The 15,599-nt window shown below is 28.9% G+C and overlaps 1 protein-coding gene across 2 annotated transcripts; it reads right to left on the reverse strand.

Moving 5' to 3' along the window:
- Positions 1 to 3,424: 3,424 nt before the first annotated feature.
- On the reverse strand, positions 3,425 to 12,485 carry LOC18595214 (TMV resistance protein N-like). 2 transcript variants are annotated; one of them, XM_018123370.2, is made up of 7 exons: positions 11,958 to 12,485; positions 8,656 to 9,745; positions 8,446 to 8,555; positions 6,862 to 7,102; positions 5,487 to 6,743; positions 3,860 to 4,544; positions 3,425 to 3,705 (listed from the first exon to the last, which is right to left on the reverse strand). In XM_018123370.2, exons 1-7 carry the CDS (start codon positions 12,440 to 12,442, stop codon positions 3,701 to 3,703), a joined length of 3,873 nt encoding a protein of 1,290 aa, XP_017978859.2. In that variant the 5' UTR covers positions 12,443 to 12,485; the 3' UTR covers positions 3,425 to 3,700. The 2 variants fall into 2 exon arrangements, with proteins under 2 accessions (XP_017978859.2, XP_088663298.1); XM_088807172.1 differs by having other exon boundaries at positions 8,380 to 8,555.
- Between the last annotated feature and the right edge of the window lie 3,114 nt (positions 12,486 to 15,599).

Genomic DNA, 15,599 nt, shown 5'->3' on the forward strand with positions numbered 1-15,599 from the left:
TGATATGGGTCGGCAGTAGGGACGGTGAGGAGGTGAGGCTGTTGGGAGTTTGAGAGAGGGTGAGAGAAAAAGCAGTGCCGGCGAGGAAGGAAAGAGAGAGAGAAGCGCGATGCCAGGAAGGACAAAGGAAAGGTGCACGTCGGATTAAGAAAAGGGAGAATTTTTTGGGTAAAAAGGAGGGTCGAATTGCCGGAGTAAGAGAGAAAGGGAGAAAGTTTCGGCGTTGGTGGGAGGAGTTTGAGGAGAAAAGAAAAAAGAAGTTTTTTTTTAGAGACAGGGGAGGGTGTCGCCAAGGTAAAGAGAGAAAATGGAAGAGGGAAGTGAGGGGAAGAGGAGAAAAAGTGGGTTTTATACTTAAGGTTTGGAGGGCTTAAAACTACATCGTTTTGTAACTCACAAAAAATTCCTCCCTACTCCATCAAACGGTGTTGTTTTCGGCGTTTAGGAGGTGGCTGAACAAGGCATCGGCCAATGCATTTTTGGGAGCAGATCGTGGGCCAAGCCGGCATAGTTTGGGTCAGTCTGATCCAATCAGGTAAAAAGCTTATTCTTTGGTAGGCTTTGTTGTGATCTAGGCCATTTATGTTGATGTAGCTTAGTGTTTGGATGTAGCCTACTATGTTTTATTTAGATCTGTTTGCTTGGTAATATATATAGTGAACTTCATTTTATTCTAATGTTCTAAGATTTTAGATAATATTTTAGGATTAAAGAATTAAAACTCAAAGAGGAATATGAAAATAAAAATGTAATAGTCGGAATTAGTAAAAGTGTTTTAAATATTTTAAGTCATAAAAATATTGGAACTTAGTTAAAAAGGTATTAATGCATATATGTGAAAATAGGTAAGTCGAAATACATATAAATGGGGAATAAATGTCTAGATAAAGTATTGCTATAGTAATAGATTTTGGTCAATTTGAAAAAGAAAAAAATGAAAAAGAAGAAAAAGGATGTAGGAATAAATAAATGAATAATAAAAAATAAAATAAATAAGAAAAATGAAAGAATAACAAAAAAATATATAGTAATAATAATAAAATAGAAGAAAAAGTAGATGTTTGTCAACAAGGGTTCAAATGGTGGGGTAAAAAATATATTAATTATAATGGTAAAATCTATGTTTTGGGTTAATATTAATAAAGTATAAAAAGTTTGAGTCTTAAATATTAATCACAAGAATAATGTATAGGTACTACCGATGATGGGATATCCATTCGGAATGCGAGAAGTTACAATTTCAAGTGAATTTCTTTAGATTAGGGATTTCGATTAAAACTCCATCAATACGATGGGAAGGTCCTAATTCGAAATTTTAATGTTTATAACTTTAAGTAAATAAAAAAACTATATATACTCAATCTCCAATTAACCAAAATATATAAAAAAAGAAATAGGAAATTTGTTAATCATAATAATAAAAAAATTGATAAAATACATATGCATAAATAATAATAATAATTACCGATAATAAAAAAATACTTGGTCTAAAAATGTGATTTAGGGGGAGTTTCATATAGTAAAATAAATAAGTACCTACATAGTAAAATATATGGCGAGATAGAAATAGTTATACAAAAACAATAAATAAATATAAAATATTTTGTTCACGATAAATATTCACACAAAGAGAAGTAGTAAATTTTGTGAAAGATAAGAAACGAACATCAAGCTTACAAGTGCATCACGTATCATAGTTGCATTGTTCCAAATTGAGTACCCTCGTTTCTTAATTGATTACTATTTTCTTAATTAAAGCCATCATTCCTAACAAAAAAAACTTAATCCAACTTTTTCAGTTCGATTGAAACCATTGTTGCTTGATTGAAAGTTGGTTTAGAGAAATCCAATAATAGCAGAAATAATTTTGAGAATAGGAAGAGTAAAGTAAAACACAAAACGTGTATAATACTGAAACTAGCAAAGACACATAATGTTATTTCATGATAAAAGAAAGTCAAATCTTTTTCTTTTCTTTCCTAGAATCTGTAAAAGAAAGTCAAATCCTTCACTTCTTTTTTCTAGAATCTATAAGGGAAATATGATGTTCTCTTCCTTAAAATCTGTAAAGGAAATCTGATGGTGTTGAATTTTATTTACTAACAATAATAGATTCTCTCTTCATATTTTTCATAGTTTTTGAAAATTTAAGACTACTTAAAGAACAGTTTTTAAAGGAGGAATAAGAATTGTAGATAAGGAGAAGACATTTTGACTATAAAATACATTGGGTTTAAAAAATGTTGAAGAAAGTGACGGTTTTTTTTTTCTGTTAGGAATGATGATTTCAATTAAAATGATGGTAATAAGTTAAGAAATGATAATAATTAGTTTAAAGCAATTGGTTTCTTTTTTTATAATTTTTTTGTTTCAAATCTCTAACCAATAATTTTTGGACATTTGGATGGGTAAAAAAAGAAAAAACTCAATTTCTAATCAACAATTTTTTATGTCACGTCATCTACCATATGGTATTGATGTCATCAAGATGACAGATTAACATGCCACGTGGAAAATGACAGTAAAAGAAATTGTTAATTGTACCATTAACTAATGAAAGTTAGTCAATGATTAATCCGAGGGACTTATTTGATTTAAATTAAAAATTTAAGAATTTATTTGAACGAAATAAAAAGATAAGATCTAAATTGACTTTCTTGATATAGTTTGAGAGCTAATTTGTGTATGTAGCCAATTTCACTCAATTTAAACAATCCATCCGTTTCCAATTTGACTTGACTTTAGAAGTCAATAACTTAAATCCGAGATGACGAAAACCTGAAAAATCTTAATGTCAAATCAGAATGACCCGAACTTGAAAATGACTTGAATTTTCTTCTATCCAAAATGATTGTGCATCTAATTGTCTCCTCTACCTATTATGACATTATGAAATATATATATATATATATATATCTGTGTGTGTGTGTGTGTGTTTTCTTATCTTATGGAGTTTTGTTTTAAGTTTAAGTTTGTAAAATTTTCTATTTAACGCTTATAAGTATTTGTTAAAGATTCCATAAACTATCACATCTCTAATACTAAAAATGTTTTTGTTATGCTCGTTGAAATCATGATTTTATTAAGTATGGATATCCGATTAGATACTATCGTGATCTATTTCAAATAGATCATATTAAAGCGCACGTGTACACACATACACATACACACACACACACACACACACATATATATAAATACGAGTCACTCCAATACCACCACATTCAATCATCACATATAAAATATTTCAGTTCGAAGCGTTATAAGTGTAGTTAAAAAATATTACAAGAGCAATAACTTCATGAAATGTGTACACAAAAACAATATCTCTAATAAATTTCCTCAAGCTATCAATTCCAATTAAAATGTGTCACTTATCCCAAATATAAGCAACAAAACTAAAAATGGCAAGAATTAGATATCGTAGAGTAGCAACATAATTGAAGTGCTATTTTTATTCACTTGGAATACACAATTTTAAACTTTGTAAACCACACCTTTTCAAGTAAAGAACACAAACACTTATAAAAAAATGAAATATTCAAATGCACGTTACAACACAACTTAGGTTTAATTAATACTACATTCACACAAAGCTGTTAAACCGTGCACAACTAAGCTGAAATGCTAACGGCAAAGATGAGAGGGCCAAAACAATATCCGCAAAGGATTTCACCTCTGTCCTGCTTTTATGACCTTTTCAACCTGGAAATAAAGAACAAAGGTTACAAATGCAAATTAAACTTATAAGAGATAATCTTGGATCTTACTTTTCCAGAAAAAATAGAAATTATTAAAGTCCAATTTTAATCATGTATAGAAGTTGTGGGGACAAGGAATTATAAAGACTAGTGATTACCTGTTGATCCATCAAGAGTCTCTTTTCCTTTTTTGCTCAGCCCATGAGTCGCATGTTGACGGGTATGATGAGAATTTGGTGAAGTTGAAGTGCTAGGCTGCTCCATCGTTGGGTCCAAGTCCTCCAAATCACTTGGATACACTAATCGAACCCCACACTTGTTCACCTTGGTACCAATGCCGAGGGTTTCAAATAAAATCTCGATTCCAATACAACTCCGTATCCAATCTCCACTCCTTAAAATCTCAAATTGGCTGCTTCTGTTCTCAAAAAAATTCTCTAAACTGTCAAAAGAGCTTTGGTCTTCGAAAAATTTGTTGAAAAGGTCAAAAATGCATCGGACTTCCACAAAATTGTCTAAAATGTCACGAGGCAAATAGCGTAGCCAAAGGTGGTCCTCGGAGATCTGGCCTGATTTGCTATTAAATAAATACCCTGCAGTGGGTACCTCACATGCAAAATCTTCAAAATGGATTTTAATAATACAGTTAATTTCCTCTCCCGTCCAAGCATCATTATTAGAGGCAGGCACAAGAGCACAACACAAGGCAAATCCCATCCACTGAATATCATTTTGCAAATTGGGTATCCTTACTGAACATTCCTCATTCTGGTAACTAAACCATTCAAAGATTTCACTTCCAGGTATAAGAATGTCAAACATTTGTCTTGCATTCGCAACTATCTGCAAAATAAAGCTCCGTTATTAGGTACTTAATTTAAGATTTTATATGCATTTTGCATTAGAATTATATTGAAACTTTCAATGCTTGAAGTTTGAAATTCATAATTAAATACTCAAATTTTAATTCAATTAGTTGGTTTGGACATTTTGACTAATATTATTAATCAAATGGATAAGATGACAAGCAACGAGTAAGCATGCATCACTTGTCTAAAAAATAACATCATTTTATTTTTTTTCATTTTTTGTAGAAACTGTTATTCGAAAATTTAAAAAAAATAGAAAAAAATAAAAAAATTTTTGCTAAAAAATTTTACTTTAAAAATTAAATTTTTTTTTGAAAATTCAATATATAAAAAAATTCTAATTTTCTTAAAAAGGTTATCTTTAAAATTTAAGATAAAAAAATTTAAAAATATGAAAAAAATGTAAAACAAATCATTTTGAAATAAAAATTAAAAAATTGGGAGGAAAGAGAGAGAAGGGGAGGCGGCACATTAGTGCCAATCTAGCCAGTACGACCTACATCGACCCCTTCCCTCTTTTTCCCTATCTCCCTCTTTTCTCTCTCCCTGATTTTTTTCCCTTTTTGTTTTTTGCTTAATTTGTTATTTTCCAGGTTTCAAAAATTTTTATAATTTTTATTTTAATATTAAAAATAAAAAATAAGAAAACAGAAAACAAATGATGGTGTGTCACATATATACACTTTTTTTATTAATTATTGTTTTGTCACATCATCAATTTAAGTAACATTATTAATCAAAGATTCGAATTGTTCATATTCAACGAAATTAAATTGAGTATCTAATTGTTCCTTTTAAAATTTTAAGTATGAAATTGATAATTTTACTGTAATTGGGATAACAAATATGTAATTAATCCATTAATTTACTATTATAAATTCTTGAAAGTGAGAGTAAGAGAGCTTGAGAAATATACCTTAAGATGTCCTTTTAGCATTCTTAATGCATTATTATTCGCAGCCAATTTGAAGCAGTTAACACCATAATAATGTATCTTATTCAATGCAGTGTTCGCTTTTGCTAGATTTGGAACTATTTCCAATGAAGCGCAACCATCCAACCCTACTGCATTTATGCTTGATGGAAGCTGAGGCAATGTTACAAGCTTGTTGCAATCCGCCAATTCGAGAAGATGAAGGTTGGAAAGTTGACAAAGATTTGTAGGTAGGCTGACGAAATTGTTGTCCTTAAGAATCAGTTTTTCCAATGAGAATAAGCTACATATATCACTAGGAAGAGCCCCTTCACAAAGATTCCTGCCACTTATATCCAGCTCTGTTAAAGAACTAAAACCTGATAAACGAGGTAGCCTCAGAGCCAAGGAATTCGGACTTTTTTTGGAAAGCTTGTGATTCTGACTGGATAGTAGTACTCTGCAGCCGTTCCTATGTATCCACTGTAGAAAGGATGGTGGTGAATTTTCAAGTACAGAGTAGCCCGAGAGATTAAGAACCTTTAGGCTGCTGAGATTTTCAACTGAAGAGGGAAGTTCTTCAATACCTGTGGCATCTATATGCAGCTCCAGCAAATGTTCCATTTTTCTGGTAATCTCTGGAAACCTTTTAAGATTCTTGCAACCTGAAAGAATCAATGTTTCAAGAGACTCCATCTCATTATTGATTGACAAGCTCCTGAGACTTGTGCAGTTCCTTAAATTCAAAAGTTTAAGCTTGGGTAAAATTGAGATGGATGGATGGACATCTACCAAGCTGATACAACCTTCCAAATTCAAACTTTCAAGATTTTCGATCATTGTGAAGTCTGGTAAATTTTCAAGTTTAGAGCAGCTTGAGAGATTAAGAACTTTGAGATTGCTGAGATGTCCAAATGAAGAGGGAAGTTTTTTAATACTTGTCCCATCTAAATAGAGCTCCAGCAAACATTTCATTTCCCCGATAATCTTTGGAAACCTTCGAAGATTCGAGCAGCTTGAAAGAACAAATGTTTCAAGAGATTCCATTCTAATTTTGGTTGCGAGACTCTTAAGACTTGTGCAGTTTCTTAAATTCAAAAGTTTAAGCTTGGGTAGCAATGTGATGGATGGATGGACATGTCCTAAGTTGGTACAGCCTTCCAAATTTAAACTTTCCAAATTTTCAGCACTTGTTAAGTCTGGTGTCCTGATCAACTTTCGGGAGCCTTGGAGGTCAATGAATTTCAATTTATTTAAAAGCTGTCAAAGAAAGAATAAAAAGAAAAAAAAAAGTCATTTTGTAACGATATAATTCAAATTATTGGTAATTTATATAAAGACAAGCTAAAAAGTCAACATCAAATAAAGTAATTCTTACTTTGCTTCCTTTCCATAGTTGTTTAATGCAACTATCAGGTAGGAGAAGTGCAACGAGGTTGTTTGGTTGGAAGCACCGAGGCAATGATTTTAAAGGACATCCAGGCCATTCAAAAAGCCGTAACTCATTAGAAAGATACGTGAGATCACAAGATTTTAGGAGACCATGAACCATGAGCAATTTTAGTTTTTTCATCTTCAAGAAGGCATCAGCCCTCAAAGTGAAAGTCTCGTTTTGTTCCCTGATAAACGAAAAGCAAGGACAAAAACACAAATGAGCTTCACAACATATTATGGCAATCGAACAACCTACGAAGCTGGAGTATATGCTCATGAACTTGAGTTTCATCTTGTAGAAAAAATATTAAAGTCTTCAAATTTATTGATTTCTAATGCAATCAATATATGTCTCTCGCATTCTTATTTCTTGTCCACATTCAATCAAAATTTAGATTCCTTTGTCAAGCTCTTTTCTATATAACTTGATTGTCATGGTTTTTTCTTTTTGTATTTGGGTAGCATTAATTAATGTATTAATAATATATCATCAAAATCAATAACCAATAAGTAAATATACACTTTTAGGTAAAGTCATTCCAAATTTTTATTTTAGAAATTGGTTTAATGGATACATGAATATTTCTTTAGTTACCTATGTATCTTTACAATCTCCACAAATATTGTAACTCAGTACTTTTGTATAAAATGAAAATTAACATAATATCTTTAAATAAATAAAACATATTTGGCATATCCATTCCATACTATTTAAATTGGCTGCCATCTATGAAGCCCTCGGTAGGCTTAATAAGCTACCATTTGACAGCTAAGAATAATTCAGAGGAAAGAAAGAAAAAAGACAAAAAATCCTTTAATAAATATAAATTAAAAGTGTGGCATATACAGTATATAAACTTAATTAAATAAAGTTAAAATATGATTAAAAAATATATTTAAAAAAATTAATTTTTATATAATTAACAAAATTATATATGGATATTTAAATAAAAGGAATATCAATCACTTATTAATTTCATGAAACTAATTGATAAAATGTTTAATTAATATTAATAGTTATAAAGTAAATGTTAAAATTGATTTCAATTCTTTTATTTTCTTATAAAGAAAACTAATTATTTTAATTTTACATGGTAAGTGCAATATGCTTATATGTTTATTTAAATAGTTATAAAAACATTTTATTTCATACCATTATTTTTCTATATAATTTCAGAAAAGAAATAAATGAAAGTTGAAAATGTGTAACACAAAACTATTATACTTAATAAATCAAATTAAAATAGGATTAAATAATACATTTGAAGTGTTTATTTAATTTTATACGTAGTATACTATATTTTATAAGAAGTAATGTAATGCATGAGAATTATATTCATTAAGAATAAAATAGTTAATTTAATAAATTATAAAAAATAAATGTCCTTTACTATTTATATTTTTGGAATTTAAGTTTTTATAATTAATAAAGATAAAGATAAAAGGAGGTATATATTTGTACCCGATAGTGCTGTTGATGACCAGGCACTCAATCGCTTCTGTGATAAAAGGAGGTATATATTTGTACCCTATAGTGCTGTTGATGACCAGGCCCTCAATCGCTTCTTTGATAAAAGGAGGTATATATTTGTACACTGTAGTGCTGTTGATGACCATGCCTTCAATCGCTTCTGTACCCTAAACATCAAGAGTATCATAAGGCTTTACACAAAAAAGATGGATATATTGCCAAGATAAATAGAGACTAAAATAAGTATAGTCTTTATGAAATACTAACCGAATTTTGTGTTAGCACTTGATGTACATCACTTTCCTCTGACAATCTACATCGTCTGCCAGGTTCATTGGGAGACTTTTGCTGAACAATATATCTTCCCATCTCTTGTAGCAAATCATGCATCCAAATTTTGTTGTTTTCAACTGTTATGAGAGATCTCTCGATCAGAACCTGTAGTCCAATACCTGAATTATACCCACAGCCATCCAATATTTCTGTTACAAAATCTCTGTCCCACCCTTTGAAGAAATGTGCGATATCTAGAAATATATTCTTCTCTTTTTCCTTTAATCCATCAAAGCTTATTGTAAGACGACTGTGAATTTCTTCCTCAGGTTCACTTTTAAGTCTATCTATGGCATGTCTCCATTGATCTGCATCTCTACCACAAAGAAAAGAACCCAAAACTTCAAGAGCTAATGGAAGGCCACCAGCATATTTCACAACACCACGGGAAAGCAACTTGAAATCATCTTTTGGTGTATTACTTTTGAAAGCTTTCAAACTTAAAAGCCGTAGGGCTTCTAAGTCATTCAATGTTGTAGGCTTATACACATCATCCACTCCGTATTCTTGCAACAGATGCTCATCTCTAGTTGTTATAATGATTCTGCTCCCTAAACCAAACCATTCACGCTTAGCCAAGCACTCTAACTGTTGTATGTTAGCCGCATCATCAATAACAACAATAACCTTTTTATTACGTAGCTTACGACATATAATCTCATTTCCTTCATAATCAGTAGAAAATCGGAATTCTTCTCCAGGAAACATCTTAGAAAGAAGTTGTTTCTGTAAAGAATCAAGTCCGGAATTCATTGCAACTTCTCGAACACCAGCAAAAAAGCATTTACCTTCAAAACAACCAGACATCTGGGTATAAACAACTTTTGCAAGAGTTGTTTTACCTATGCCACCCATTCCGCAAATTCCTACAATGCGGACATCATCTTCTCCAAATTTTATTTTGTCACATAGCTCAACTAAACGTGAACGAATTCCAATCAAGTTATCAGGAACTCTTGAACGTATTGGAACTAACTTTTCCGATATCTTTTTAACGATGCCTCTAATGAATTGTGACTCAGAACTACAAAGTCAAAATATCAAATTAACATCTTGGATGAGAAAACAAAAATTACGATTTAGTTTATATTATACTAGATATCTTTTATTGACAATATAAAAACAATAATAAGAAATTAATTTTTTTAAATATATTTAAATAAACATATAAACATATTACATGTAACATATAAGTATTAAATTACCATATATATATATGTATGTATATATCTATAATATATATAAAAGTAGGATGTTTCAATTTGTTTCAATTGAGTCTTTAATTGAATAACAAGTGTCATTCAATTAAAACTCTTTTTTTATTTTTTTGACCTTTCATTTTCTATTGAATTAATTTTTTTCACACCTTATCTCAAAAATAAGTTGTTTTTGACATTTGAAGGGTTTTTTTTTTTACTTTTATTTATTTTAATAAAAAAACTTAAAAATAATGATTTATAACTTTTAATGCTTAGAAGATAGATTCATTTAATATTTATCAGTTACAATTTAATATTATTTTTTATCCATATTCTCTTATTTTGCATGAATTTGAATCTATAGTATATAGATATCTCTTTTATACTTAAATGTTTAAATTTCAATAAATATCCATCCAATTCATTATATAAAAATAAGATAATTGATTAGGTCAATTGATTGACATTTGTCATTCTTAATTAAATTAATTTTTTTTTACACCTTTATGTCAAAACTACATTATTTTTGACATTTGAAGGGTTTTTTTTTTTACTTTTATTTATTTTAGTAAAAAATATTTGAAAACAATAATTTTTAACTTTTAATGCTTATAAGATAGATTCATTTAATATTTATCAATTACAATTTAATATTATTTTTTTTCTATATTCTCTTATTCTGCATCAACCTGAATTTATAGTATATAGACATCTCTTTTGTACATGAATTTTTAAATTTTAATAAACATCCATCCAATTTATTGAACAAAATAGCAAAGTCAAAAAAACCTACTCATTTCTCAATATACATGGCTCACAGTGATCATTGAATAAATAAATCAATTAACTCTTTTTTAAAGGTGGAAGTGAGAGGGCATATAATTAAAGAACAATTAACTTTTTACTCAGCTAACAGTTATAGGTAATTGCAAGGGAAACGTATATAAACTGCAAAGAGATCTAATTATCACAATAGGAACTTTATCATCTTGCAAGGAGACAAAGCATTACTAAGCCTAAGATTTTAAGGCCAGCAACAATGGGTTTAGCATGTTGCGGGTGTTTTGAAGTCAAAACATATAATACTAAAAATTACTGATTATTTTATATTGATATGATCTTTACATTATACTGTTACCTTATATTCTACAACTGTTTATTTTAATATGTTAATAGTGTAGGTTATATACTTTCTCATTTCTTAATAGTTTATTATACATATAATAATCTTTGATAGGATTATCGTCTTTTTTGGATAAATTATGTTTTAAATATAATAACTAATTGGGTCAATTAGTTGTCATTCTCAATTGAATTAATTTTTTTTTACATCTTATGTCAAAGCTGCGTTATTTTTTTTCATTTAAAGAGTTTTTTTATTTTTTTTAATTTTAGTAAAAAAATACTTGAAAACAATAATTTTTAATTTTTAATGTTTAGAATATAGATTCATTTAATATTTATTAATTATAATTTAATATTATTTTCTGTTTATAACTTCTTATTTTATATGAACATGAATTTATAGTATTTAGACATTTCTTTTATACATGAATATTTAAATTTCAATAAATATTCATCTAATTTATTGAACAAAATAAAAAAGTCAAGAAGGTTTATTCATTTCTTAATATACATAGCACATAGCATCATTGAACAAATAAATCAACTAAATTTGACAATTTTTAGTCATTCATTTTATATATAAAAGATATATTATTAAAAATTAATAACTATTTTATATTAATAGGATCTTTATATTATACGGTTGCCTTATATTGTACAATTGTTTATTTTAATATACCAATAGTACATGTTATATACTTTTTTATTTTTTAATATTTTATTGTTTTATAATCATATATGTAGGTGTAAGTTTTCGGTAATTGAAACCAAAGCAAATAATTATTTTAAATGAATACCAATTTATATTTTTCTCTATTAGTAAAAATCGAACATTTATGTAATTAACTAATACAATATTGCTTTATATATATATATAAAAGGATAAACAATCTTACTGAAAGAAGGAAGTACCTATCCTTTAAATGCCATCCACTGATATTAGCTGCTTCAGATAAAGCATTTCGCCACCTTTGCGTCGCGTCTTGATTATGTCTACCTTCATGTTTAGCAAAGGCTTCTTTAACGTTCCCTCTCTGGTTTCGTAAATCAGATGGATCGATATGATAGAAAACAGGAAAAACCTTATGTCCGCTCTCATTTTTCTGTTTAAGAATCTCAACAAGCTCATTTAGACACCAACTTGAAGAAGCATACGTTTCTGAAAAAACGATGATTGAACACCATGATTCTCTAATTGCTTCAACGAGCTTTGGTGCGACGGATTCCCCTTGTTCAAGCTTTTCGTCATCTTTAAAAGTGATGATTCCATGATCTTTTAAACAAGTATAAAAATGATCTGTGAAGCTCTTGCGAGTATCTTCACCTCTAAAGCTCAAGAAAACATCATATTTCCATTGAGAAGAAGACGAAAATGATAAGGGAGAGGAAGTCGACATAGTACCAGAAGAAGGAGGAGGAGAAAGATTGCAAGGGAATTGATCTGGAGAGTAAATAATGTTTTGAGTAAAAACATGTTGCTGCATGGAATTTAAAGAGAAGCAAATAGACATGACTGAACACTTACTGTTGAACTGCGTTCACGTGATTTCCAAAATTTTGCTTCTTCAACTATTTCAATTCCAAAGCATTGGCGTGGGACCTACGTTTAGGCGTGGCTGTTTTTTCCATGTGGAAAAGTCATGCCTCCCCTGGTCGTTTCTCCTCAGCTTTTTCTACGTCCTCTAGTTCCAAAAATTAAAAAAAAAAAAACAAAAAACACTCAAATGCAAATATTCTTTATTTTGAAATTTTAAAAATTTTAAAGATTTGGATGGATTTTATTTTTAAATTTTAAATTTTATTTTTACAATAAGATGACAATATCCTCCGATCAAATATAAATTTTTTTATTTGATTGATATAAAGGACTCAATTTGGACAATAAATAAGCAAGAAATGATCATTCAAATAAACAAACGTGCCATGTTGGTGTTGCTGAATGGAATAAAAACAAAAAAAAAGCAAATTGATTGAGGCCAGCCCGACTGCTTTGACTCGTGGAGCGGCTTTGCTACTTCATTTGCAGTATGGGACCCACTTTTACGAGCTTACAAGCCCTTTTTGACGTGGTCAAGCCACCGCTCATCATTTCAAAAGTACAATAATTAAATAATCTTGACACAAAAACGAAGATTTGAAAAATAAATAAATAAATTATTAAAAATTATATCAATAAAAAATAATTTCTATTTTTTCTTATTACCCTCCATTATAATAATCCACTTTCTTTTTTTTTTTTCAAGTTAAGGGTATTTTTCAAACAAAAATTATAAATCCATAAAAGTCAAAATTTCTATTTTAAAATTAAATTTTTTTTTTGCAAAATACTTCTTAATATTAATACTTTTTTCTTTATTATTTGTTTTTATATAACAAAATTTTGCTGTTAAAGTGTAAACGTATTTCAAGAAAAATATAATTATAAATTAAAAAATAACTATTTAATTATTAATTTAATAAAAATTATTTAATTACACTAAAGTATTTAGGTCATTGGGTGATACATGATCCTCTATTTAAAGAATAAGTTTCAAATCCTCCTTCCCCACTTATAAAAAAAATTATTTGGCTTACATGATATAATTATTTGTTTCCAAAATAGTAAATTAAATAATAATTATTTATTGATTTCATAAAAATTATTTCGTTTACATGATCTAATGATTTGTGTTAAAAATAGTAAATTAAATAATAATTATTTAATGATTTGATAAAAATTAATTGATTTACATGATGTAATTATTTATTTTAAAAATAATTATCTTTACATGATCTTCGGATGAAGTTGATTAAAATTAACTTTTAAAAAAGTTAATAAAGATTATAAGAATTGATAAAATTTAACTCGTGTGAATCTAAATACCTTATTCTAGTTGAACTTAATTTGATTTTAAAAATCAATAAATAATTCAAATACTATCAAATGATTTAACCAAGATCTAATCTAAATGTAAAATAATCCAACTTTTCATTATCTGAAAACAAGGCTATCAAAGTTCATAAACTAAGTGTCCATTCTTTCGTATAAGTAGTTTTAAAGATTCTATAAGCTATCAAAGATTCTCACGTGCTTCGCTACTTCAATCATTTCAAGTCCACAGTAATGGCGTGGGTACATACGTATGGTATGGGACCGACCTTTGCGTGCTTACGACGTGGACATCAATTACCAGCCACCCGTCCCGTTCTTCTCTTTTTAATTTTTTACGTTGCAACATAAATATATGTGCTTAAGCTTGGATATTTTTTTATAGAAGATGAATTGGTTCAAAAGAAAGATAAATTGGAGGATAGTGCAATTTGGTTCCAAAAAACATTTGGTCAATTAATGAGCTTTAGAAAGCAAGGTACATGTGCCATGACTTGATGATGTAGTGATTCATTGTAAGTCTTTACATGATCTAAGGATGCAAGTTGATTAAATTTGCCCTTAAATAAGTTAATAAAAGTTACAAAAGTTTATGAAATGCAACTCCTCCAAATCTAGATGACCAAGCTTGAAGATGTTTTTAAGGGTGGTAGTCGAGGCCCAAGTTGTTGGGGATCTTGTGAATACAATTGTAGTCAAATAGTGTAGATATAATTGGCTACTCAGGTTTAGATCAATATGAGGTGATTCTAATAGTGTTCTCACTTGTGTCATACACGAAATATTTAAAATAAAAAAAATAAAAATTTGTATATAGTCGAATTTTTCACTTGTATGTGTGTATTTGTCATTTTTATCAAAATCCATAATAATATAATTCAACACGAAATTACCTAAAACATCCTATTGTCGTTTTATGAACTAAGTATAGTAACAAAATCCATGTACGCAAGTGTTTTATAATATTTGTGAAAATTTTAAATGGTGCATGTATCTCTTTCAATTCACTTAATAATAAACTTAAAAAGGGTGAGAACATGCAAGTCAAATCCATTGAAGAATATAAGACAATGCACTTGAACCTATACATGAATGGAAACCCATGTCCAATAAATATTTTCTTCAGTATTGAGTTTTCCTCCTATCAAAATTTAAAAATTTTCAGCCCCTTCTCATTTTCATACGACCACTATCTTACCACTTGCAATTTTAGCCCCCGTTACCATTTGAGTTTGTTTATATTTTTCAACATAACATATAATAACTAAATTTTCAACATGAAATATAACAACTAAGTCTTTAATATGACGTGTAATAACTATATTTTTCAACATGACATATAACAACTAAATTTTTAATATGACGTATAATAACTAAATCTTAAACATGACGTATAATAACTAAATCTTAAACATGACGTGTAACAACTATATTTTTCAACATGACATATATTACATTTTTCAATATGATGTGAAACAACTACATTTTTTAACATGATATGTAAGAACTAAATTTTCAATATGACGCGTAATAATTGCATTTTTCAACAAACCACTAACAATATTTTTTCCACAAAAAGTAACAAGAACATTTTCCAATATGCCATGTCATCAACTCATGCGATTTTCTATCGCGTGGGATACACGTTCCATTTACCTAACAATTTAGCTCTTAATTGTAAAAAA

This window comes from Theobroma cacao, chromosome 6, assembly GCF_053813885.1.
Source record: "Theobroma cacao isolate CCN51 chromosome 6, ASM5381388v1, whole genome shotgun sequence".
Lineage (NCBI taxonomy): Eukaryota > Viridiplantae > Streptophyta > Magnoliopsida > Malvales > Malvaceae > Theobroma > Theobroma cacao.